Source organism: Pangasianodon hypophthalmus, chromosome 9, assembly GCF_027358585.1.
Source record: "Pangasianodon hypophthalmus isolate fPanHyp1 chromosome 9, fPanHyp1.pri, whole genome shotgun sequence".
NCBI classification, from domain to species: Eukaryota; Metazoa; Chordata; class Actinopteri; order Siluriformes; family Pangasiidae; genus Pangasianodon; species Pangasianodon hypophthalmus.
The window spans coordinates 18,404,785-18,429,052 of NC_069718.1; the positions used below are offsets into that span (position 1 = coordinate 18,404,785).

General features: G+C 38.9%; 1 protein-coding gene across 2 annotated transcripts; it reads left to right on the forward strand.

Annotated features, from left to right (window-relative positions):
* The first annotated feature begins 6,036 nt into the window (after nucleotides 1–6,036).
* znf800a (zinc finger protein 800a) lies at nucleotides 6,037–24,089 on the forward strand. 2 transcript variants are annotated; one of them, XM_026919711.3, is made up of 6 exons: nucleotides 6,037–6,698; nucleotides 15,554–15,682; nucleotides 17,613–17,708; nucleotides 17,824–17,967; nucleotides 18,239–20,123; nucleotides 23,368–24,089. In XM_026919711.3, exons 2-6 carry the CDS (start codon nucleotides 15,565–15,567, stop codon nucleotides 23,393–23,395), a joined length of 2,271 nt encoding a protein of 756 aa, XP_026775512.2. In that variant the 5' UTR covers nucleotides 6,037–6,698; nucleotides 15,554–15,564; the 3' UTR covers nucleotides 23,396–24,089. The 2 variants fall into 2 exon arrangements, with proteins under 2 accessions (XP_026775512.2, XP_053092769.1); XM_053236794.1 differs by having other exon boundaries at nucleotides 6,039–6,698; nucleotides 21,894–24,089.
* Nucleotides 24,090–24,268: the final 179 nt, after the last annotated feature.

The window sequence follows — 24,268 nt, forward strand, 5'->3', positions numbered from 1 at the left end:
AATTATTTGCATGAACAAGGAGACATGAGATAGGCCACAGAGAATCCATTATTCACTTTGAAGGAACTACAGTGTTTATGAGAGGAGTAAATGAGCCCCATTCAACCTACAGAGATCTCTGCATAACCCTGGCCTGTACGTGAGGGGGCACAAAAGATCTGAAGGCTAATACCCAAGAAAAACAAGGAAAAGTGCATCTAGAGTTGCCCAAAAAAGGCTAGACTGTGATCCAGTGCAATTTGGAAAAAGATTTAGAATTATCTAGAAATACCTAGGTGGCTGTGCTAGCATTTTCTGGGGACCAGACATCTTTTTGAATAATGGATTATACAAAAAGAGAAATATTGCAACTTCTTATAGATTCAGTCTTTTGAAAGAGTTGCAGACTTCATCTGTCAGCAGGTGGTACAAGTGGGTAAAACGAAAAAAAAAAAAAAAAAAAAGGATTATGATGGCCCCATAAAGCCTAAGAGTTTGATAATTGCATTTCACATGCATGAAGCTCAGTTTCTAAGTTAACTACATTTTGACTTTCAAAACTTTCAAAATTACTTCCGCCTCAGTGCATAACTTTATTTGTGGTAAAGTTAACTGCATATCATGACAGTACATATTAGCAGCTAGATTTTGTAGTTTTATTGGCTTTTTTAAATTCGGGAACATTTAGAGGAAAATATAAATTCCAGTCTGGAATCAAGCAAAAATGCTTTTTTTTCTTCTTTTTTTCTTTTTTTTCTTTCAAGTTATCCATGTTGCTTGTGGCCAAACTGAAATGGGAACATGGTCAAAAATACTTCCCTGTATTGTTTCTATTGTCATTCTATTGCTGTGAAATTCTAAGCTGATCAGATGTAAGGAATCTCATTTAGGATATGAGTCAAAGCTAAACCTTTTCTTCCTACTTCACTTTTCACCTGCTTCAGAGGTCAAAGGTTATTCAGAACAAAAGGTACTTGGAACTTGGAACAATGGCCACTTTAAATCAATTTCATAATTTAACCTAAACAATTCCTTGACATTACAATAATCATTGCAAATTTGTCTAGATATGCCTGTGTGTTCATTGTTGATGCCAAGAAAGAAAAGTGTTTTGTCCTTTCATGTAGGCTTAAATATTAATGAGTAAGAGAATTCACTTTTTTATTCACTATTTTAGTATGAGATAGGATTTTTCTTCATTTTATTTTGTGAATTCTACTGGAAATAAAGGCTTACCCCTACTTTCACAACTATAATACACCACTATTACTGGAAATCTTTGCATATTTCTTTCTCAAGGAAGCATTATTTAGTATACACTCACTGGCCACTTTATTAGGAACACCTGTACACCTGCTCATTCATGCAATCATCCAATCATGAGTCAACAGGGGAATACATAAAAAAATCATGCAGATATAGTTCAAGAGCTTTAGTTAATGTTCACATCAAATGTAAGAATAGTGATCTCAAAAAAAAAAAAAATGTGATCTCAGTGATTGTGATGGTGTTATGGCTGCTGGTGCCAGATGGGCTGATTTGAGTATTTCAGAAACTGCTGATCTCCTGGGATTTTCACACACAACAGTCTCTAGAGTTTACACAGACTGGTGCAAAAAAAAAAAAAAAAAAAATTTCAATGAGCAGCAGTTCTGTGAGTAGAAATGACTTGTTGATGAGAGAGGTCAGAGGAGAATGGCCAGACTGGTTCAAGCTGACAGGAAGGCTAGAGTAATTCAAATAACCACTCTTTGCAACCATGGCGAACAGAAAAGCATCTTGGAACACACAATGTATCAAACCTTGAAACAGATGGGCTCAAACCAACTCAACTGGCACCAACAAACATGCCACAGTCAAAGTAACTGAGATCACATTTTTCCCCATTCTGAAGTTTGATGTGAGCATTAACTGAAGCTCTTCACCTGTAGCTGAATGATTTTTTGATTTTCTGACTGAATAATTGCATGAATAAGCAGGTGTGCAGGTGTTCCCATTAAAGTGGCTGATATAGTGTATGTTGGATATTTGTTAGATACAGAAAACTTATGATGCACATAGTTTATTAATATATTTAGCTCTGGTTTTATTATATACATACATATCTATCTATCTATCTCACAAAGGTCTAACAGCCACATACTGAAGAAAAGATAAATCCTATACCTCATAATGAAGATCCAGGTTCCCAAGAGGGCCATGAGCAGATCGGATGATGCGCTCTCAAATGTGAAGTAGAAAATGACCTCCAAAGGTTATTATACTGTATACAACCAGAAAATTATTTATTTTCTGGATCCATGGAATGCTGGATCTGAGTCTGCTCCCAGTAAACCATGTTTATCCTCCCAGGAGGTGCTGAGTGGTAAGCTTGGACAAGGAGAGAAAATAAGGAGGAAGGTTTTTCTGAAGTGTTTGCTGCAGTGTGTGAGTGGATGTTCATTTCTCAAGCAATGCTGGGAAGATAAAAGAACACTGACCATAACTATTTTTTTGTCTACAAACAAAGCCAAGAAAAATGCAGCAGTCTGTGAGGAACCACTGTCATCTGCTGGTGAGAGGTGTAGGAAAGAATCCTTTACTAAAAAGGATGTTCATTGTGACTTTACCTGAATCCCTCCAACAGCCTAGTTTAAATCCTGTCAAAGAAGCACCATCCACTCACGATGTGGCACATTTATAGAGAAAAATAAAAATAACAAGGGAAGGATGTTGAAGGGACCATCCTGTAGATGAAAGGTCTGTTTTTCTGCAGCCTGTGCAAGTGTAAGTTCAGTTCCAAAGTGCTGCTCAGGGAACATGACATGTCTGAGGCTGACCATGGCCCCATGGATAAAACAAAAATGTACACCATGACTGCTGTACGTACTACAGACAGAATCTGCTGGAGATGCATAGTTAGACAGAGAAAGGCACAGGGCCAGACAACTTTCTCCATGAGCTCCACTCCACTGGAATACAGTTTTGCTGCCAGCTGTAACACCTTCATTTCCAAGAGAGCCCTAACAAACTTCCCACTTCCTCACTGAGCTCATGTCTGCCTGGGAAAGAAGGGTGAAATGTAAGACCACCGATACTACATCATTTTAACCGTGATCAATACAGACAGTCAATGTGTAAAATGCTCCATTAAATATTGAAGTACAATTAAAAATGATATCATTGGCCAGACAAAAAGAATCCAAGTTGTAAAGGCATGTATGTTAATAAACTGTCATAGATTCTCGGGATGTTGCATATGACGCTTGATCATCTACAATGAATCTTATTTAACAGGAGTTTAAATGTTGAAAGAAAACAGTTCTGTATTCATGTGTTCTGATCTTTAATATCAGCGTTCTTTGAATTTGGCTGCAGTGGATAAGTGATGCTTTGTTCAATAATTTTGTCATCTGAAGCCACTGTCAAACTTAATAGAATTGCTTATTATTCTGTAGATGTTGTGCGATGTGTACACTGAGCAACTTGAGAGCTTAGATACTTTCATTTTTTAACTGGTATTCTTTTGCTTAGAATACAGTCATAATTTTCTGCCTTTTCAGGATCTACAAATGGTTACCAAAATAGTACACCTTTATATTACAATTACAGGTCCAAGAGTTCATATTTTTATTTATTCATTCATCTTCAGTAACCACTTTATCCTGGTCCTATCCCAGTCAGCACTAGGCAGGAATACACCCTGGATGGGATGCCAGTCCATTGCAGAACACCCTGAACACACAGTTACAGACTCACACACAATAGAGGTAGTTTAGAATCACCAATCCACATTGCATATTTTTGGGAGGTGGAAGGAAACAGGAGAACCTGGAAGAAACCCATGTAGACACTGGAAAAACATGAGAAACTCCACACAGACAATAACCCAAGCTCAGGATCGAACCAGAGACTCAAGCACTATGAGGTATTAATGTTACAATATCAACCAAAATAATTAATAAACCTTTTTTTTTTTTTAAAAAAAAGATCCTCTATGACATTTGTTATATTCACTCCATCTTACACTCCTTACACATGTGATCACTAAACTTACAAATTAATGTTTGATTCACTGGCTACCTTTATGTGACATCACTCATGATTTAGTCAACTAGCCAGATAAAACAATGTTAAAGAGGTGGCATGGGTACAGAGTCTGGTGTGATATGGATTTTTATGGAGCTTGTAGGATAATTAGCTATGCTAACTACCGCAAAAAAAAAAAAAAAAAAAAAAAAAGCTAACAAAGGCCTTATTGATAACATAGCAAAATGATTAAGTGAGTGTGGTAACTTTGCTAGCTGAGACACACCTGACTAGCTGAGTGTGTAGCTAGCTAGGTTAACTAACACTGGAAACAATGCTATCAAAGGCCATTTCACTAACAAAACAAGCTAAGATCATGAAAGGCTTGGTGCCAACTGACCAAGCTGTGCTAACAAAGTTCTGTAAATTGTACATATTTTTTTTCCTGTAAATTTAATGGGATGGGTTTGTGATTGACAGTTAGATTTGAAAGTTAGCTAGGACATTGAATATTAGCTAGCAACCTAACTAATGTCGATAAAGTCCATTGGACACCATATAGATCACAGACACACTTTGTGTACATGGGCATGCCTGTAGGTTAAGAGTACATAAATGACTTGTGCTTCACCTTGTAACCACTAGAGCTCCATTTCTACCAGATGCTTCTTTAAAGGCCACTTCACAAAAAGAACTTCTTTAACATGGACATTTTTGAGGCATTAACTGTGCTTAGTTCTCTAATTCACTTTCTAATACACAAGAAAATGTGTACTAAATTCTTCTGAATTCTCCGACACTGTAATAACCTAATGTCACTATGAGGTAGTGGAGAGAACGTCATTGGGATGTCAGGATGCATCGCTTGAATAATTTGGTCATCTTCAGTAACTGCTTTATCCTGATCAGGGCCCTGTATCTGAAGCCAGTCCATGGAATATTGGACAAAAAGCAGGACTGCACACTGGACAAGATGCCAGTCCACTTGAATAAGTGTATATTGAATACACTGACACTGCAATGCCAATTATATGTGTTACATGAACAAGTAACATAAATAAAATCCTATGGCTGATAGCTTACATCTCAACAACATTTCAATTAACTGAAAGTGTAATCAACATGCTCTATTATGTTGTCTAACATTACTGTTTTAGAAAACAACAACTGTGGTCACTTTGTTGCACTAGTGCTTTCTTGCTCCAGCAGGGAGTACTAATGGCCCTGTTCACTTTCAAACACCCAGATTTTGAAATAAACATCAAGTCGATTATCTAATCAAGAGCATAGTTCTTGATCCATGTTTTCTACTTGTTAGTTGGCTAATATTTAAAATATGGGGATGTGTTTATATATATATATATATATATATATATATATATATATATATATATATATATATAATATGAAAATCTATCTACTGGTAATGTTCCTAGTAGTTTATATAGGCTACAGTAATATTCTAGGTCTAAAAACATTAGTCAGAATTACTTCTGAATAAAAATTAATTTTTTTGGAAATATGAAATGTTTAAATAACATATAAATAATTACTTTGTTAATCATTTCATCAAGTGGTCTTGTGAGGAGTGTAATTACAGTTAATAAGTGACATAACATATATTTGGTCTAAATGAAAAATAAATAAATAAATAAATCTAATGTTTGTGCAGCATTTTAATTTTTGGCAAAAATGTGGCCCAGCTGTAGCTTTAGAAAAGGGTTCATCACAGTTCTAGCAACCATTTCTAATCTCCAATCAGACTCCAGTCATTACACCTAGGTCTCCTAATGAGCAATATTCAAAGTCGTGCCTTTTTAAAATAACACTGGGTTTTACTGGGACAAGCTAAATGCTGGTGTTCAGCAGCAGACTGTTTCACCTGCAGGTTCCAGGGCAATGCAGCTGGAGGAAGAAACTCTTAAGCAGTGGATAAGTGGTGTGACTCCTCAGCAACATCGCTAGTATTCAACTTATGAACTTTTCCTAGTTTTAGGAAGTTTGCATGTGTAGTCTTGGAGGATTTGACCAGACTTATTTTGCCAGACTTCAGACTCAGAAGTAACCCAGTGCCTGGTGCTAGGTGGAGAGACCATCACACACACTCCAACAACTATCTGTGCAGGAATATTTTACCAAGAACTCATCTCACTGAAAGACGTTTAAGTACTTGCTAGGCTAATCAACATACTTTGAGTAATAAAATTCAGTAAAAAAGTGGAGTAACTTTAAGTGAATTGATTCAGCTGGAATCAGAACTGGTGTGTTGGTAAGAGAGGTGAAACGCAGCCTGCGGTTTTCTGCAGCTTATCATCATTTCACAGAGTTGAAGGTGTCTTCTGTGCTAAACTCCAAACTCCGGGAAAAGTTTCCCTGGCTTACTGGAATCAAAGCAAATTGAGGAAATAAACGCGCTTTTAAAATGACAAAAAATGTTTAATTGGAGTGACTGAGGGACTCGGCTGTCGGTTCGTCCAAAACGGCGAGTGAGAACACGGTCACGTTTGTGCGGTCGCGAGCGTTCAAACTGCGCCTTTGCGCAACAGCCGCCTCGTTTGGAGGAGTCCGGTCAGTGCACAAAGACAGCGCCGGAGAGAGAGCAGCCATACAGCCACAGCCGCCGTCTCCACAGCCACTCGGCTAAATCCGCCGCCGGAACTCCAAAGTTGTACCTCGCGAAAGCCGACGCTACGTAGAGCCTTTTAACAAAGGTAAGAACCATCCAGCGACACATTCTACAATCATTTTAAGCGCCGGGTTTCTACTTTGGGCCCGACATCGCGTAGCGGACCCGAGTGGCTTCGCTTCCTCACCGAGCGTGGCTGCTCTGAGCAGAAAAAAATGGCGTCACCGAGCGTGCTGGCTGTGCGGCCGGGGGAAAACGCACTTATTCCCGAAGCTCACGTTAACTCCCCGGTTCAATTTCGAGCGTGCTAATGATATCTCTAGGCGGATTCAAGCTAGAAATATATGCAGACGGTATCACGAGGCCTCGCGTCGAAATAAAGACGCCGAGAAGGACGCGTAAAGCCGGAAGGGTCACCAGACCTGTGCGCCAAAGCTTCTTCAGGGAAGATGTGGCACAGCACAGCACCGCAAAGCGCAGCACTTTCACAAACACACACATGTCCTACATTAGAGCCCACTCGGCCCAGTTTATTCCGGTTTTAATCCGTGTAAACACGCGAAAATGGCTCCAGACCGCGCAGGTTGATGGATGGATGGTGTGTTCGGTCTTTGTATCGGCTTCTCAGCTCAGCCCGCCTTTACGCTGCACTCGCTGGGAAGCGGCAGCTCTTGAGCGTGGAGGCTTCTCAAAGCCGCTCTACACCATTCTGAAAAAGATGGACTCTCCCGTGATCAAAGATAATCTGGCTCACATCGTGGCCTGGAACAGGGCAGATTTGGGCCGTGGTAGGCTTTATCAGTGCAAAGACATTGATCGGATGAACCATTCTGTGGGAACGTTAACAGTTGTACAGGAAATTTGGTGCAGCAGGCGATAAAAAAGTTGCTAACTCGGGTGGGTTTGTGTTTCGTGCCTGCGCCTCGATGGCTCCCGTGTTGCGCAGAACGGCCATCAACGCAAATGGTGCACGCCACCTTATCCGGCAGGTTTTAGCCTCAGCGATACAGCAGAACAACCTGTCTAATGCGGAAACGTACACACGATTCCTCCTACGCCGAGCGGAACGTGCTCTCGTCTTGGCCGCGTGTTTATTGTGTAGCTACGCGGTGGTGGAGTTGGCGATGTGGAAGTTGTCGCGGGGCTTCATGCGTTATCGCACAGAAAGCCGCACATGGTCATCCGCGGCGTAGGCGTCGCTAGCCGATGGCACACACAACTGGGAAACTCTCTCACTCCGACGCCCGAGAGCACTTTGGAGCATTTTCAGCTATGGATGTGCCTTATGGCCACTCGGCGACATCCGTCAGCATTCCACTTACTATTAACTTGTCTGATTCATCCGATCACTACCAGATTAGTGGCGCAGCTTTCTCACAGTGTTATAGCTGGATTCGGCGTGATTGTAGCCTACTTAAGTTGTCATTTATTTGTTTGACAAAGACGGCCATGGGTTAGAGGAAAGTTCATGCCTGGTGCGAGGTGGAAAGCCTCATCTGTGAGCCTGTTTAGCTCCTCCAGTCTCGTTTAATCAATTACGAACGTCTTCTAATCCAGGCAGTCTGTCATTTTAAATTGTTTTCCGGTCATGTGACTCGAGCGGGTGCGAATTCTTTCAAACCCTCACACTAATGGAAGCTTCTGAACACAGCGCGTCCGTGCTGCATACTATTCAGAGACAGTGTTCAGTGTGGTAGCGCTTAGTCTTGGGCAGAGCTGGTGTGTTGGGCACAGGACATGGCTTCACCGTGCCACTGCCAGTGCCAGTGTCTTCTATAAGAGCTCAGACAATGCTGTAGGCTGCATGGAAGATTTCCATTTTATAAAGCAGCCACCCACTCACACACTGCGATGGACCTTGTCAAGTGGAAGTGCCTATTGAAGTTGTTCCACGTGCTCCTTCAGTGTGTTTTAAGGGTCAGATCACTACATTATGATCTTGAATAGCTTATTTCTCATTAGGTTGATTCTTGCAACACGGCGGACTGAAGACAGTGCAGGTGCGTCCATTGAAATTCACCTGGATATGGAAGTTTTGTCCGCTCGTTATAATGTCACTTACGTAACCAGCATGATTGTGAAGTGGATTTTTAGAAATCGGTTTAGTATTTTTACTTTACTTTGAACCCTGTGTGTTGCATTGCTTACTGTAATGTTGTTAAAGTGTGCAGTAGAGGGCAGCTTGGGACATATGCTCATCACTGATAAGGTTTTTCATATCAAACCCAACTTTTTGTTGTTATTGTAAAGGAAAAGTGTCATGTTTGATTGTGACAAGGGTGATCCTCTCTGCTTTTACCAGTATTACTGTGAAATATCCTGTTCTAGATGGATTTTAGTGTGAATTAGTTTAGGTCTTTAGACACAAATAGATGCCTCATGACAAGAATCATAACGAGGTTCTCACTTCTGATATTCTGCATCGGGGGCTTCAGCGTTTTAACAACGGACCCAACAACTCACAAAATTGTTGATGGACAGGTGTTTGGATGGCGGGAAGGTGGAGGGGGTGTTGTTAGGCAGGGTCACAGTCAGGAGAGGGAGCATATCTTTTCCTAAACAAAACGAAGCACATTTTTTTTTCTTAAATAAAGTTACTCTTAAAGTCTAGGTATTTATGACCAGTCGATCATGCTTGGATTTTACATTTGCTGGAATTGGGGTGTATTGGTGTGCTTGTGTGTTACTCTCGGTTTGCTTCCATTGACGTTTTAGCATAACATTAGCAGCCAGTCAATTGCTAAAAAAAGGGACAAAAAAGGCCTCCGCCAGCTAAAGCTTTCTCCTCGCAGGTAAATAAAGAAAAGGAAAAATAAGCTTGCCAGTTCTTTGGAAGAGCCTTCAGTGCTCAGCAACCACACACCACCAACTCTATGGCATGCACCTGCTAGTTCACAACCTGTTAGATTTATGAATATGACTGATTAGGTTTTGTGGAGGGCCCATATGGTTCCATATCCACACTGTTTCCAGCCAGTGTGTGTGAGCAAGCAAGTCAGCGTATATTTGGAGATATAGAGATGCATTGGTGTCTGTGTGTGTGTGTGTGTGTTGGGTGTCCAGAAAGCCTCTGCTCACTGGCTCATTGATTTTACCTGGCGTTACTCTGATTATAACTAATTTCTTTTCTGATTTATCAGAATTTTTTCTGATTTATTAATAAGTGACAAATGAAAACTCAAATTCTCCTTTTTACATTTATTACAGTTTATTACAATGATTAATTTGGTGGATGCTTTTAAAGTCCATTTAATTCGAAAAGGCTCAGACAACGCACAGGCTTGAAGATGGTTTACGGTACATCGGTTCTGTCTTGTAATGTGGTGAGTTTTCTTGCTATTAGTCTCAAAATGACTTTTACTGATCTGATGATTTTAGCAGTTTGGGACCATGGTGCTTTAAGATTTCTGTCTGAGTGAAAAGTGGTTTTGAGCTCCTGACAATCAGTGAAGGCTTGACTGTAAGGAAGTGTTCATGGCATTTACAGTTTAGTAGGGCGTACACTTCACAAGTGCTTTAAACGTGTCTGAAACATCTGGAACGATGTTTCAGGTGTCATAAATTCAGGTGTCATAAATCGAAGGTACAATATGTTTCCTTTGAAATTAAATTAAACTAAACTAAAAATGGGGGAAAATTCAAATGAAATATGTTCCAGTGACGAAGCTTACATGCTGAACCTGCATGACCAAAATGCCAGATAGAACGTTATGATACTAAGGTCACAAATTACCCGTGGCCTTTGGAAGAATGTTGGGTGATTAGATTATTTACATATATTTTTACGTTGAATTTGAATGAATCAGTGGCTCAGAGATTTGAATGATTTCAGTGTAACGAATGTAACACATTTAATTATTCTGATCATTTTTTAACAGAAGGTTAGTCATTAATGTAAGAGATCACTGGTGCTCTGTACAGCAAATGAATTAATCCTACTGTTTTTAGGGGAATTTTGTAGTCATTACAGCAGGCCAATGGGGAATGGTCTACAGCTAATTCTGGTGTTACCACCATGTTAGGCCTAACCTCAGGTTTGTGTGCTTATTGATACAACACCGGGAGACAGGTGACTCACTAGCAGTCTTACGGCAAAGAACTGGGGAAGCAAAGATGGGGTGGCTGCAGTCTAAAAGAAATTTTCTTTTCACTAATCATTTTTCCATTTTAGTCAAAAAATACCTCTCTTCCAACTTTAGGCAGAGTAATTAATAATAAATTAAATGAATTTAATTAAGTAGTTATTAATTAACATTTTTGTCTGTACTAGTTTGACTTTATTTCAAAGAACTACACATTACGACTACACACACCTATGTCTAGTAGCTCCAGAAACAGCATTTGAAGGCAGAAACTTGACACTCACATATGAGATGTATGTAACAGTGTAACACACTACCCAAATACTCAGGAAGAAGAAATTTTACTATAGGATCTTTTAATAAATATGGTCATAGGTCATGTTTGTAGTTTTTCAAATCAGGCTACATTTCACAGTGTGTATCTTCCAAATAAAAACATAATAACATAAAAAACATAATGAACAAAAAACCCTTAATGGCTTCATATTGTATGATCTAGGCCACAAAATGACAACAAAATGTCTGTGAGCAAAATATGGCCCGCTGCTTCATTTTATTCGGCCTGCATGAACATACAAAAATTAATACTGAACCAGCCCATAGTCCACTACTACTCAACATTTTCACACTATCTGCAGTTCACAACAGACCCATATCATAGTGACTGCCACTGTGCTCACATCTCACAGTGCTGAAATGCTCGGTAAATCAACGCCTATCTGCTGTCAGTCAGACCTGTGTATAAAAAAAGGTGTTAGCTTTCAGTGCTATTCGGTGATTGACTGTAACATATCTGCATCCTGAATATCTGTATCCCAAATATATATATATATATATATATATATATATATATATATATATCTATCTATCTATCTATATATATATATATATATATATATATATATATATATATATATATATATATATATATATGTATATTATATGGCCAAAAGTTTGTGGACACCTGACCATCACACTCATAAGTGCTTTGTGAACATTATTACATTATTACATCACACCCATATGAGCTTTATTATAATAAACTTCACTCTTCTGGGAAAACTTTCAACTAGATTGTGGAGCGTGGCTGTGGGGATTTGCTCATTCAGCCACAAGACCATGAGTGAGGCCAGGTACTGATGTTGGGCAAAAAAGGTCTGGCACATAGTTGGCATTCCAGTTCATCCAACACAAAGGTGTTTAGTGGGTCATAGTTATAGACTTATCGTAAGATATATGGACATGACCTAGATCACTTTTGCTGTCCTCAATATTGCCCATTGTGTTTACATGTGTGTTTGTTTACATAAGGATGAATGTCATGAACATTTTAGCCATTCGCACAGATTCTGTCCTCTCTTCTGCTCTAGGGCTATCAAATTTAAATTCAAACTTCAAATATTCATTGAATTTAAGATAAAAGTGCACATTCTAATGCAAAACCTGTGTGTATTTGAATTTAAGATGTGTAGCAAGCACTAGCACCGATTTTAATTAAAACATACTGTTGAAAAAATGACACGCAAGATATTAACAATGTTTTTTGAAGAAGAAAAATCTAGAAAGAATAGTTCTAGTGTTTCAAATAATCCAGTCATAGTCAGTAATGTTGGGGACTGTCCCGCTTAAGCTGTGTGAGCTGAAGCTGAACAGTGATTGTTGTTGTTCCTCTTTTGGCTGCTTCCGTCAGGGGTCGCCACAGCTGATTGTCAGTCTGTATATTTGATTTGGCACATTTTTTTACGCTGGATGCCCTTCCTGACGCAACCCTCCCCAATTTTTCCGGGCCTGGGACCGGCACTGGGAGTGCACTACTGGGGTTGGTTCCCTGGCCGCGGTGGTTGAAGCTGACCAGTGAATGAACACCGGTAACTGAAGCGCTTTACTAGCGGCATAATTAACTCACCCAAATGCATCCTATACACATATGAGATTAATCAGACATATACACAACATAAACATAATATTACAACTTCCTTCTGCACAAAATGATGTGAATGCACAAGTGAACTTGAACTTAAGTAAGGCGCTAGGTAGAATGGTAAATCATGTGAATATGTTCTTTCTGTTTTGTTAACAGAGCTTATGCTTTATTTATTTAGAATGTTTAATTTTTTTTGATATTCTTAAGAATTAAAAGTTCATTGCTCTTTGAAAGGGTGTAATTGCATTATTATGCTATTATTTTCTCATTATATCACTGGCATAAAATGGTCTTAAAATGACTAATATTGTTTAATCGCAATTATTTCTGGGATAATATATCGTCCAGCAAAAGCAGTTACCGTGACAGGCCTTGTTGAGGTCAGGGCTCTGTGCAGAGTTCCTCAACACCAGCCTTGGCACACCATGTCTTTATGGACCACGCTTTCTGTACAGGGGCATTGTCATGCTGGAGCATGTTTAGCCTTGGCCCCGTAGTTCCAGTGAAGGGAAATTATAATGCTACCGCATACAAAGGCATTTGTGGCAACAGTTTGGGGAAGGCCCACATATGGGTGTGATGGTCAGGTGTCCGCATACCCTTTGGCCACATAGTTTACATGGCGGTGCACAGTAGTTGTTAATTTTTCTAATTGACCAGTAACTCAGAAAAAGTAGTGGACTATTAGTCTTTTCCAAAAGTGATTAATACAATAATTAATTCCATTAAAGCAAAAGAAAATGTAAAAAAAAATTCTCAGCATAATCTTACATACTGTGCAGTTGATTGTAGAGTTTGCTTCATTTAGTCTGAAATATTACATTTAGACTGCTTTTTTTTCTGCCTGCTTTTCATTACCGTCTGCCTCGCTGTTTTTCTCCCCCTGCTCCAACTAGTCGACATCCCCATAGCGGCAACTAGCGAATGTATTAATCTAATCAACTAGTCTGTGTAATCCCTAGCATGTTAAAAAAAAATTTAATCAGCATAATAAATTATGCTAAATTATGCTCTATTATCACCTAATAGTGTATACAGCCGAGTAGTTTCTGTTACACCTTCTTTTTCCTAGAAACATCATATTCCATTACCGAGCCGGGTTATTCGAAAGAATAGATAGTTAAAAATTAATAGCCTTAGTTCACGACCATTCAGAGGCTCACAAAAATACTGACGTGGCCAGGGCAGAATTTGAGGTTGACATCTCTGATCTAGGCTATACAATTTTGCAGTTGGTTTGCAGGACCTCTGCACTCCAAACAGAATAGTGTATAGTGATCTCAGAATAAGGAAGCGGTCATTTTTAAGCCTTGCAAACATCTGCATGAGAGTTAAATCCGCAGGGCTGGCAAGTTTGTGGTTTTTATGCCAAATTGGGCTAGTTTTAAAACATCAAATCAGAAAAGCTTGGGAACCACACTGAACTTGTTTCCAACACCAAGTCTTAGGAAAAGAAGAAAACTGCGACTCCTTTTTCCAGTGCCCAAAAGTCTGAATGGATAATGCAAGCACTGTGTCATTATTATATTTCCAATTATTGTACTTTTATGATGTTGAATGTTTTATTTTATTGAGGCAGTGCTTATTTTTGCTGTATCAAAAATGTATTGAATTAGAATTTTGTGTATTGTTACACCCTGACACTTAGACTGGTAGAAGTGTTATTCCACTTTACCACTTCTGCCAAGCTCCAGGCTACAGAGCAGACCCTCTTGGCAGTTGCGCATACAGCTAATTCTAGAAATTTACTCATTGTAGGCATAGCAGAGTTGATCTGATATCATGTATGCAACTGAATTCATGGAACAAATGTAGGTATAGACAGTGGTCGCAACCCACCAGACGTTAAGGTGTGGCAACACCAACATCATGCCACCAGTTCCTGACCATGAAGCAGCCATCAAATTAAATATAAACCAGACACTTTTATGCATTCTTACTTTACAGACACCTCAGTCACCATGGCACGTTCTGTTATGTAAGTCAGTCACACTGAGCAGAGATAAAGTGCTGAGTTTAACCAAAACTGCAACAAAACATCAGTAACAGTCAGATACCTTGACAGCAAAGCCAAATCTAGCACCAATAGCCTTCACACATCTAATTACAGAAACTGCGAAAGTTAATGAACCCTCATACTTAAGGAGCAAGGCAGAAATATCTTCCAAGTCTTTTTGTGTACAACGTTTTATTGCTGAAACTAGCTAAGTTACATACTGCATGCTTCATATGCCTACTGTTCTCTGAATTCGCTATCTTATTGCCTAGCAACAGTAGGCTCACAGCATTTTCGATTACAGACATCAATTTTAATGTAATGCCCAATAACTGAAGACTGTAATGCTTTGTTATAATTAATTTAAAGCTTGGGGAAAAACTGACACTTCATATACCAAAATGACATTCCTTCCTTCACCAGCACTTTCTGGATTACGATGCTATATAATAACACCACTGGACTGTGCCCGTTAATTTGTATAGAGGATGTGGGACTGGAGAGAAGGGATGGATGCCTTTAGTGGCTAGGTCTGGCAGAAGTTAGCATGATTGTCACCATCAGTTATTTTAGCATTAATATTGGAGAATACACTAGCAGCATCGTATGAGAAAACACAAAAAGGAAGTTTGGTGTATTTGGTAGTTTGGTTTAAAAAAAATAATAAAAAAAAACCAGCACATAAGCCTAAGCTTTTATAGAAAACATATATGCATAGCTCTTTATCCTTACCCATATCAGTGACTGGTAGAATAAACTTAGAAGTGTGTTTGAATGAAAGTTTAATTTCCTCTGCAAATGCCTTAAATTGTCTCCCTCTAGTGCTGACTCTCTTACAGTGAACATTATATAAACTACTAATTCTCCTTTTGTCAAAATTACTGTGAGATTTAATTGTCAAATACATTAGGAATTAATAGATGAATGTATATTTCTAGAGGTCTGCAAGATGGAGGAAACTGACACTGAAGTGACCCCAGTCAACGACAAGTGCTGTCAGACCGAAACACTGTGGCACTGCAGTTGCCAGCCGGCTCCACAACAAGAGGGCTGTGACCAACCGCAAGGTACACACACTCTACTTTTAATACAGTTCATTTTGTGTGTGCATGACATAACGATAATATATATCTTACAAAGAATAGGTTACAAATGTAGAAGGAGGCCTGTGGTTGTATCAGCTAATTATATCAGCAAATAATATCAGCTAATATTAAAGCAGGTTAAGATAAGAGAGAATGTAGAGATGATAACAGTGTAATTTAGGACTCCAGATCTAGTTCATAATGTAAATATAATGAATTTTAATCATCTATACAGTTTATTTGGGCATTAAAAAACAATTATAATAATAATAATTATTATTATTATTCCTTTTTAAAAAACATATCTTCTATATAAAGAACATATCTCAACATATATTATTAAACACTACGGGATAGGATTTTTAAATAGCATTTAATAATATATTAAATATTAATATATATATTAAAAATATTATATGCAAATTGTGGACTCAGAACAGAACCTTTAAAATGCAGTTTTTCCCTTATCACTTTTGGAGGTAACCAGACTTTAAAATGCTATAACTTGTTATTGAGATACATGCCAACGAGAAACATAGTTTAGGTACACCTGTAGTTTTCAGATCTTCATATAATACAAAATGTCCCAGTTTGAAGGCTGCCATACATATCATTATTTCTAAGAGAAGTGTAAGTGTAATTCCATAATGAAAGGGGGTGTCTCTACAGGGGGGTGAAGGTGGTGATGATAGTAGGTAGAATTGTTCTTTAAAAGAAAACACAGAGCTCATATATTTTTCTTTAATGCTTATTTTATTTAGTAGCATTTCACCAGTATGTGAAGTACTGTGTCTTGGGTATCTGTGACAAATCCATGGAAATACATGATCCACCACTTACTTAAATGGGTAGTAGAACCTGGTAAAACCAGGTTCCTTTTAAATACATGTAGGTCTAACTTTAAAAGAACTAAATAGCATTAACCTTAATAATGCTGGACTCTTAAACAAAAGAAAATTTAAGGTACATTGTCTGATGGAAACTAAGTGGTGCAGCTGTTTAAGGTTTCATCCTATCATGAAGAGATCTTAAGCTCAATTTTCAATCTAAAAGAGAACATAAAGGCAACTTGCAAATAAACTATGTCCGCACACTAACAGCATACAGCATGTTTATTGGTTTAAAATAGCACGTCATTCATTGACATGCTTTTTCCTATCTAATTTCCCCTTTTTCTCTCCAAATTGGTCACCTGCCGAATTGAAACCCACCCACTAGATAGCTCTCCCCTTCCATAGCTAGCTACCAACTGGGGAATGTGAAGACACGCTTGAATCTATCTAGCCACATCTTTTCAAACTGCTGATCATGCTGTGTCACGGGGCAGTGTAACACACTCTGTAGAAAACACTCCACCCTCTTCTTCATACATGAGCTCATAGACCCCCACAATCAGCTAGTGTCGCTCTGATTGAATGGGGAGAGAAAGTAGGCCTTCCGTCCCAGCCAGAGAGACTCCTGGCCACAGATGGATGTGGCAGCTTCAGGAGTGGAACTCGAGATCTCTCAATGATAAGGCAAACGCTTTTCTGCGGTGCCACTCGGGAGCCCTCTGCATAACGTTGAAAGTGACATTACTGGTGCTTTGTTGTTATGATTTCTACCAATGCCAGTTAGCCATGGAACCTTACTATCAGCTGAGCATATAGGCCAGCTGAAATCTCAGACCTTGGTTCAGGTAATTTTCAATTTATTTTTATTAAATTGTTAGCTCCAGCACTGTCAAACCACAGTTATGGCAACTTGGCAAAGAATCCAATAGATTTGATTTTATTGGTATCTGTATTTTAAGCACAGTGGGAAAATAGGTCAGTTGAACCCTTCTCTGTATATTATGAATGTTCTGTTCTGCAAACCTGGTCCTTGATATAAAGCTTTATATAATACAGTTGCTCTTTGGCATCTTTTCCAGTGCATATTATTGAGCCAGGAGACCCGCCTCTACTTCAAAAGCAGCTCCAGACTTCTAAGTCAGGAATTCAACAAATAATTGAGTGCTTTCGCTCAGGTACATCAATATCATAAGCTTTTCATTCTTTTTCTGTCTTGACTACAAGTTGATATGAAATGAGACAAATCCTCATAAGACCTTCTTGTCTTCTACTGTGTTGATAATTTTGCAGGTACGCCCCAGCTAAGACACATGTTGTTGAAGGAAGTCGACACCATCTTTGAGTGCAGGCTTTGCCGAAGTCTTTTCCGTGGTCTACCCAATCTGGTCACACACAAGGAGTTCTACTGCCTTTCTGGACACCATGAGCAAGACGGTCTGTATTGCTGTCTTGTATTCCACACCTCTGTCAGCTCTAACTTCCCATAACACTCCAACTATTTCTTTATTATAGTCTGTTTCTGTAGCCAGGCCCAGTCACACCTGATTTTATACAAAATTTCTGCCATCTTTTAAATCTCTGTAGTATTTCCACTTCTTTTACTTGGTACTTTTTTGTTAATGCCATGAAATCCCTTTTACTCTGCCTTGAGTTGTGCTTTAAGTTTAATTTACAGCGTATCATTTAAGGTGATTTTACTCTACAGATTCTTCTGAACCAAACAAGCAGAACCAGGCTGTCAAAGAGCTTCTAGAGGCAATCTATCCACAAAGAGACAAGCAGGAACATGTGATTCAGCTGGAGACAATAGAGACCAACCCCAATGCTGTGTTCCAACACCTGTCTGTTGAGGATTATGAGAATGAGAATGAGACCATGTCCACTAATTCCCATCAGCCAGACCCTGGACCACAGAAACAGCATCGCCGCAAGTCTTCTGTAGCCCCGAAAAAGATTGAACAGCACGACATAGAGGACACAGATGATGACATGGATACAGCATCTGATAAATCTCCAGATAGAGAAGATGCAAAATCAGAAGAAATGGGCGACAAAGAACAGGATAAGAGGGTGGAAAATGAAGGGGAAGCTGCCCCTGAGATGAAGGAAACAAGGATATCTTGCTGCCTCTGTCGAAAGGACTTCAGCTCAAGGAGCAGCATCCGCCGTCACTGCCGCAAGATGCACCGGCAGAAGCTGGAGGAGTTGTGCAAGTTCACCGAAACACGCACAGTGCCCATCAGCTTGCTGTCTATGGTAAAGACCAAGCGTGCAGAAGATCCTCCACCAGCTACTGGGAAGAGTTGCCCTGTCTGCCAAAAGTCCTTCGCTACCAAGGCTAATGTCCGTCGGCATTTTGATGAGGTGCACCGAGGACTGAAGCGAGACTGCATTACACCTGACATTGCCACCCGACCTGGCCAACCACTTTTGCTTGAGGGTTCACCAGTCCCTCCAAAACAACCCAGCTCCTTCACAAAGCAAGACCAACAAGAGGTCAACCTTACAACATCTCGGTGCAGGCTGTGTAGAAGGAAATACAGCTCACAAGTCATGTTGAAGAGGCATATGCGCATTGTCCATAAGGTTCACACGTTGGAAAACGGCTCAACCGCCAGCCGTGCTGTCTTCCCCAGAAAAAACAAAATGAAGACTGAACCTGATGAGGAGGTTTGCTCTGGAAAAAGTGGTCTTCCTTCCAGTGCATCCTCTTCAGCTGATGCAGATAAGAGCACAGTGTGCTCGCCATCAAAGCCTAAAGTCACAGAGGACAGTGGAAACCTCCCGTTAAGTTTTGACTTCAAGCAGATGTACTGTTGGCTATGCAAGCGACAGTTCAGCTCCAGTCAGAACCTGACCAAGCACATCACCGAGCTGCACATGGATGGTAATGACAGCATCTACATCAAGTTTTATGGGTGTCCTATCTGTAGATACGAGTCACGGCGGAAGCGGGATGTCATCCGTCACATTACCGTGGTTCACAAGAAGTCCTCTCGCTACCTGGCCAAGATCATGCCGATCCTGGAGAGTCGTGCTGTGAAGAAACCAGCTGAGGTTGTGCTAAATAGTAGTGGGAAGAGCGTGTCTTCAAAAGAAGACATCTCTGGAAAGCACCACAGTCCATCATCCAGCACACTAACAACATCAGACCAAGCAACTCCATCCAAAATGAGTCAGCAGAACTCCTCTTGGTCGCCTGGTATAAAGAAAAGCGAGTCCTCAGTCTACCTGAATACTCGTAAGAATTCTGCCCTTACGTCTCTTAACACCACAAATCATGAGCAGGAACATTCACAGCCCACCAAAGTATGTAAACAAGAGAAGAAACCTCAAGAGCCAAAGAATCCACATGTTACCCGGAGCCACAAACCCATGAAAGGACCTCCCATCACTAGAAGCCAGGAGTCTAGCACAGAGGTGAGGGTTACTAAGAACTTTTCTCTGCATGGATGTGACATGTGCAGTCGGGCATTTGCCAAGAAGGTTTTCCTTGAGACGCACAGACGAAGCCATAAAACCAGTGTCAATACCCCAGCTGGAGGCACTAAAGTACAGGGAAGGAGTACTCGGTCAAAGGCACTGATATGGTGAGTCAGTCTTTTATATCATATAATTAGTGCCCTCTACGATTGACTTTTTCTGCAGCCTATTAATATGAATAACATTAATATGAATAAAATACCCTTTGAGCTAGAGCTGAACAAAAATTGCTAAAACGATAATGATTATTTTACTCTGTGATGAATAATTATGCACATACATTTTGGAATAGACCTAATAAATTTTATTTGAAACTTTCAAATGGAAACTCTGTAGTGCTTGAATTATATAAACAAAGCTGTACCCATTTCCTCAGATTATCGTCATGCTTAGAAATAGGTTTGTCCCAAAGTATTGGATCAGAGCAATAAACTGAGGTTTAAATATTGAGGATGCGGTTAGCACACACCCATCAGTTTAAACTCCTGCAAACATCATTGTCATGCACTGGCAAGCTTTTATTCTTGCTCTTGATCCATTTTAATCTCTCACCTCAAATTAAAGAAAGTACTCATGAATATCTTGTCATATACCCATGTCAGAATGTGGTACATAATGAAGAGGTGTGATTTTGGAACTGTGGTGGTAGAGTTTAGATGTGCAGAATTAAAAAACAAAATTATTATTTTCTTTTCAAGAGCTGAGTTTAGCTAGTTTATTCACATTGCAGTTTTAAAAGACATTATGTGGCCAAAAATATGTGGACACCTGACCATAACCCTCATGTGCTTTTTGACCATCCCATTCCAGATTTAGTCCCCTTTTGCTAATATAACAGCCTCCTCTTTTCTGGGATGACTTCCCACTAGATGTTGGAGCGTGGCTGTGGGGAATTGTCTATTCAGCCACAATAGCATTAGTCAGGTCAGACACCGACGTTGGGCGAGGAGGCCTGGCGTGTAGTCGGCGTTTCAATTGATCTCAAAGATGTTCAGTGGGTTTGAGGTGAGGGCTCTGTACAGGACACTCGAGTTCTTCCACTCGAACCTTGGCAAACCATATTTTCATGGACCTCGCTTTGTGCACGGGGCATTGTCATGCTGGAGCAGGTTTGTGCACGATCCCGTAGTGCCAGGAAATCGTAATACTACAGCATAAAAAGACATCCTGTACAGTTGTGTGCTTCCAACTTTGTGGTTTGCGGAAAAACCACATATGAGTGTGATGGTCAGGTGTCCACATACTTTTGGCCATATAGTGTATTTAGCGTAGGCTACAAGGCAGAAAATGAAAGAGTGTAATGATACAGATCCAGAGTATATAGATGAAACTGCATGATTTCTATCGGTAAGTAGTTTAGTTAGTAAGCAGTTTACTTTATACATTATACACATTTGAAAATTTAAGGTTCTCATAAGCTATGGCACAATATCATATATTTATTGTAATTATGAGTCCTAATTATGTTTTAAAATAAATTCATTAAGCATTACCTGATTTCTCCCTTATACAAAGTAGATGCAAATGATGCATATTTTCCCGGGGCTACACACTGCAGTGGAGTGTGGAAATCAGAATCAGAATCATTTTATTCACCATATACATTTACATGTGTTAGGAATTTTTCTTGGTGTTTGGTCACGATACATTCGACACACACAACACAATTACCATCCTAATATACAAATATCAAATCATCAGATTGTTTGTTAGTGAGTTAGATCACTGGCTTACAGTTTTTATAAGGGGAGTATAAAGGAAAAAGAACTGGTTCATTTCATTCCTTCATCATTTAGAATATGTGTGTAGTTTTTACTAATATGATGTGCTCTTTGTGAATATTGCAGTTAAGGAGTGATTCTTTTTTCTTTCTTTAGATATTCACATCCATGTAAATGACACATGCTCACTGGAATGTATAGATCTTCAGCAAATAAAACGCAGCAGCATAGGGATGGAAAACTTTACCAGAAGCAGAATGGCTTTTAAGAGGAAGGATCATTGCAAATCATGAGGAAAAGAACCTGCACTGAATGTTCTGGTTTTGTACTGCAGAGGGTGCTGCGACCAAACATTTCTTATCCTCTAACACAGAAGTTATAGATTGTTCTCAACCAGTTACAGTTACTGAGTTACATGAATTTGAAGGATATCTCATTTTATTTTTTGAGTAGTCTGTTGACAATACACTTTACTTTTAATGAAGTGCAGAATACAGTTTAACTTAGTTACACGTGGTTACTCATCTTCATTGTTGATCACATCTCAACCTTTGCTCTAGACCACCAGTATGTCAAATAGAGAGCGTTGTCACAAATGAAACATTAGTTTTAACATCAGTATGTTCCCTTTGACTTGTGGACTTGTAGTGATATTCTGTTGATGGTTTAAAATGAAAATGGCTCATATAAATCAGAGTACTTTGCTTGTACAGTTGGAGATAACTCATCTGACCTGCTGTTTTTACTTAGTTGTTGCAGGGCTAACTGAGTTGAGTTGATGCTTTAAAGTAGCTTAACAGTACATTTATTTTATGCTTTTTGACTAGTCAACCCTCTGATTGTCATAGAATTGTAGCCTATATAACATTTTAATTAGATTTGCCTAATGAACTAATCAGTAAAAAAACTAAACATTGTACATTCAGGTCCATTTCTATTTTTTCTTGTTCTCTCTGAAACGGATCAGTGAATGAATACTGGAACAGATGATGTACTTGTCTCTTTATGTAATTTTTTGGTTTGCTTTTAGTTTACACTGCTCAGATGTAAAAGCTTGCTTAACTGTAAATGCTCTGCAAACACTTTGGGTAGATATTTGAATGAATAATTTTCCTTAAGCTCATTTTAATATGTTAATATTGCATATATAAGTAGGACTGCTTACATAAAAAAATTAAAGCTGCACTGTGCAGTTCTATTTAGCAAACGTTAGATAACAGCTAAAAAACCAGTAGGTGAGGAATCCACCCTCTCTCTCTGCCCTCACTCCAAATTCATGCATGCATATTACTTCTGACAGCCCTGCCCCTAACCTTACACATGCCCAAACCCTTCCTCTGGAAAATCTGTTGCATGGCTTACATTTGCAGAATTACAGTAAAGTTAAAAAGCTTTTATATTATATTTGAAAATAATAAGTAACCAGCCAATTGATTTCATGTGCAACATTTAACTATTTTCTTATTAGTGGTCAAACCGAACGCAAATAAAATTTTGTCTGGGGAAAAAAAAAGGCCAATCCATTAAAATGAGAACTAATGTGAAAACGTATCACAAAAAGTCATTTGTTTTTGGAAGGTGTTTATTTTGCTATGCGCTGTGTTAATCGAATTGAACTTTACCCCCACAGGTTCACAGACCTGAGAAGCTTCAGCTAATCGCCTCTGTCCAAAATTGATGCATTTGGTGCAAATATGTTTAAGTTCTTGATCATAGGGACAGTCACAGACTTTTTCTCAGAGAATCTACATTATTGATAGCAGTCAGAATGTAAAAAAAAAAAAAAGTTCACCTTATTGTTAAAAAAAATGACACAGTGCAGCTTTAATCCATATCTGCCATTCCACAATGAATGAAAATGCTGCTAATCCTTTTGCATTATAACTACTGTTTGTGCTCATGTTTCTGCTTCCCTTTAATGAGTCAGTGCTGCTCAGGTTGTGCTAAGACAAGTTTTTCAAAGGAGTATGACTGTTTGATAATATCTAATAAGAAGTTGCAACTGTGATCAAAAGGTTAATTAGATACTACTGCATCTGTTTTGTACAATGTTGCTCTTATTAGCTAACAGTTAAAAATATATCTAGACCTAAAAATCACCTCTGTCTACTTTAGTATGTAATGATTAATTACAGTTATTTGAGTGAGTGTAATGGGTGAAATGAAGTGCAAATCTGTCTTGGCGTGCATAACGAATGCTTCTGCTTGATACTATGTACATTTATGAAATAAATTGTAACATTTTAAAAGGTAATTGGCAAGACTTGTACTGTATATATAAATACACAATACTTGCATTCCTATCCCTGCTTCACTAGAAATAACTTTGGTCAAATAAAGATTTTAAAACCACATTTTGTTGATATTGTATTCAATAATTAATTTCTCTCTTTTTTTTTATTTTTTTTTTTAACTTTACTGCAGTTTTATAAATGTGTAAATATAAATGTAATAAATAGATATTGGGTAGCATTCCCTTCTCAGAGCTCCAGGGTCCCAGGTTCAGTCCTGAGCTCAGGTTATTGTCTATG

Excerpts from the sequence above, each read along its gene's own strand:
- znf800a (XM_026919711.3), top strand. The coding sequence starts at position 15,565 with ATGGAGGAAACTGACACTGAAGTGACCCCAGTCAACGACAAGTGCTGT. Across the intron at positions 15,683-17,612 it reads GGGCTGTGACCAACCGCAAG|TGCATATTATTGAGCCAGGA; the intron begins GTACACACACTC and ends CATCTTTTCCAG. Across the intron at positions 20,124-23,367 it reads CGGTCAAAGGCACTGATATG|GTTCACAGACCTGAGAAGCT; the intron begins GTGAGTCAGTCT and ends TTACCCCCACAG.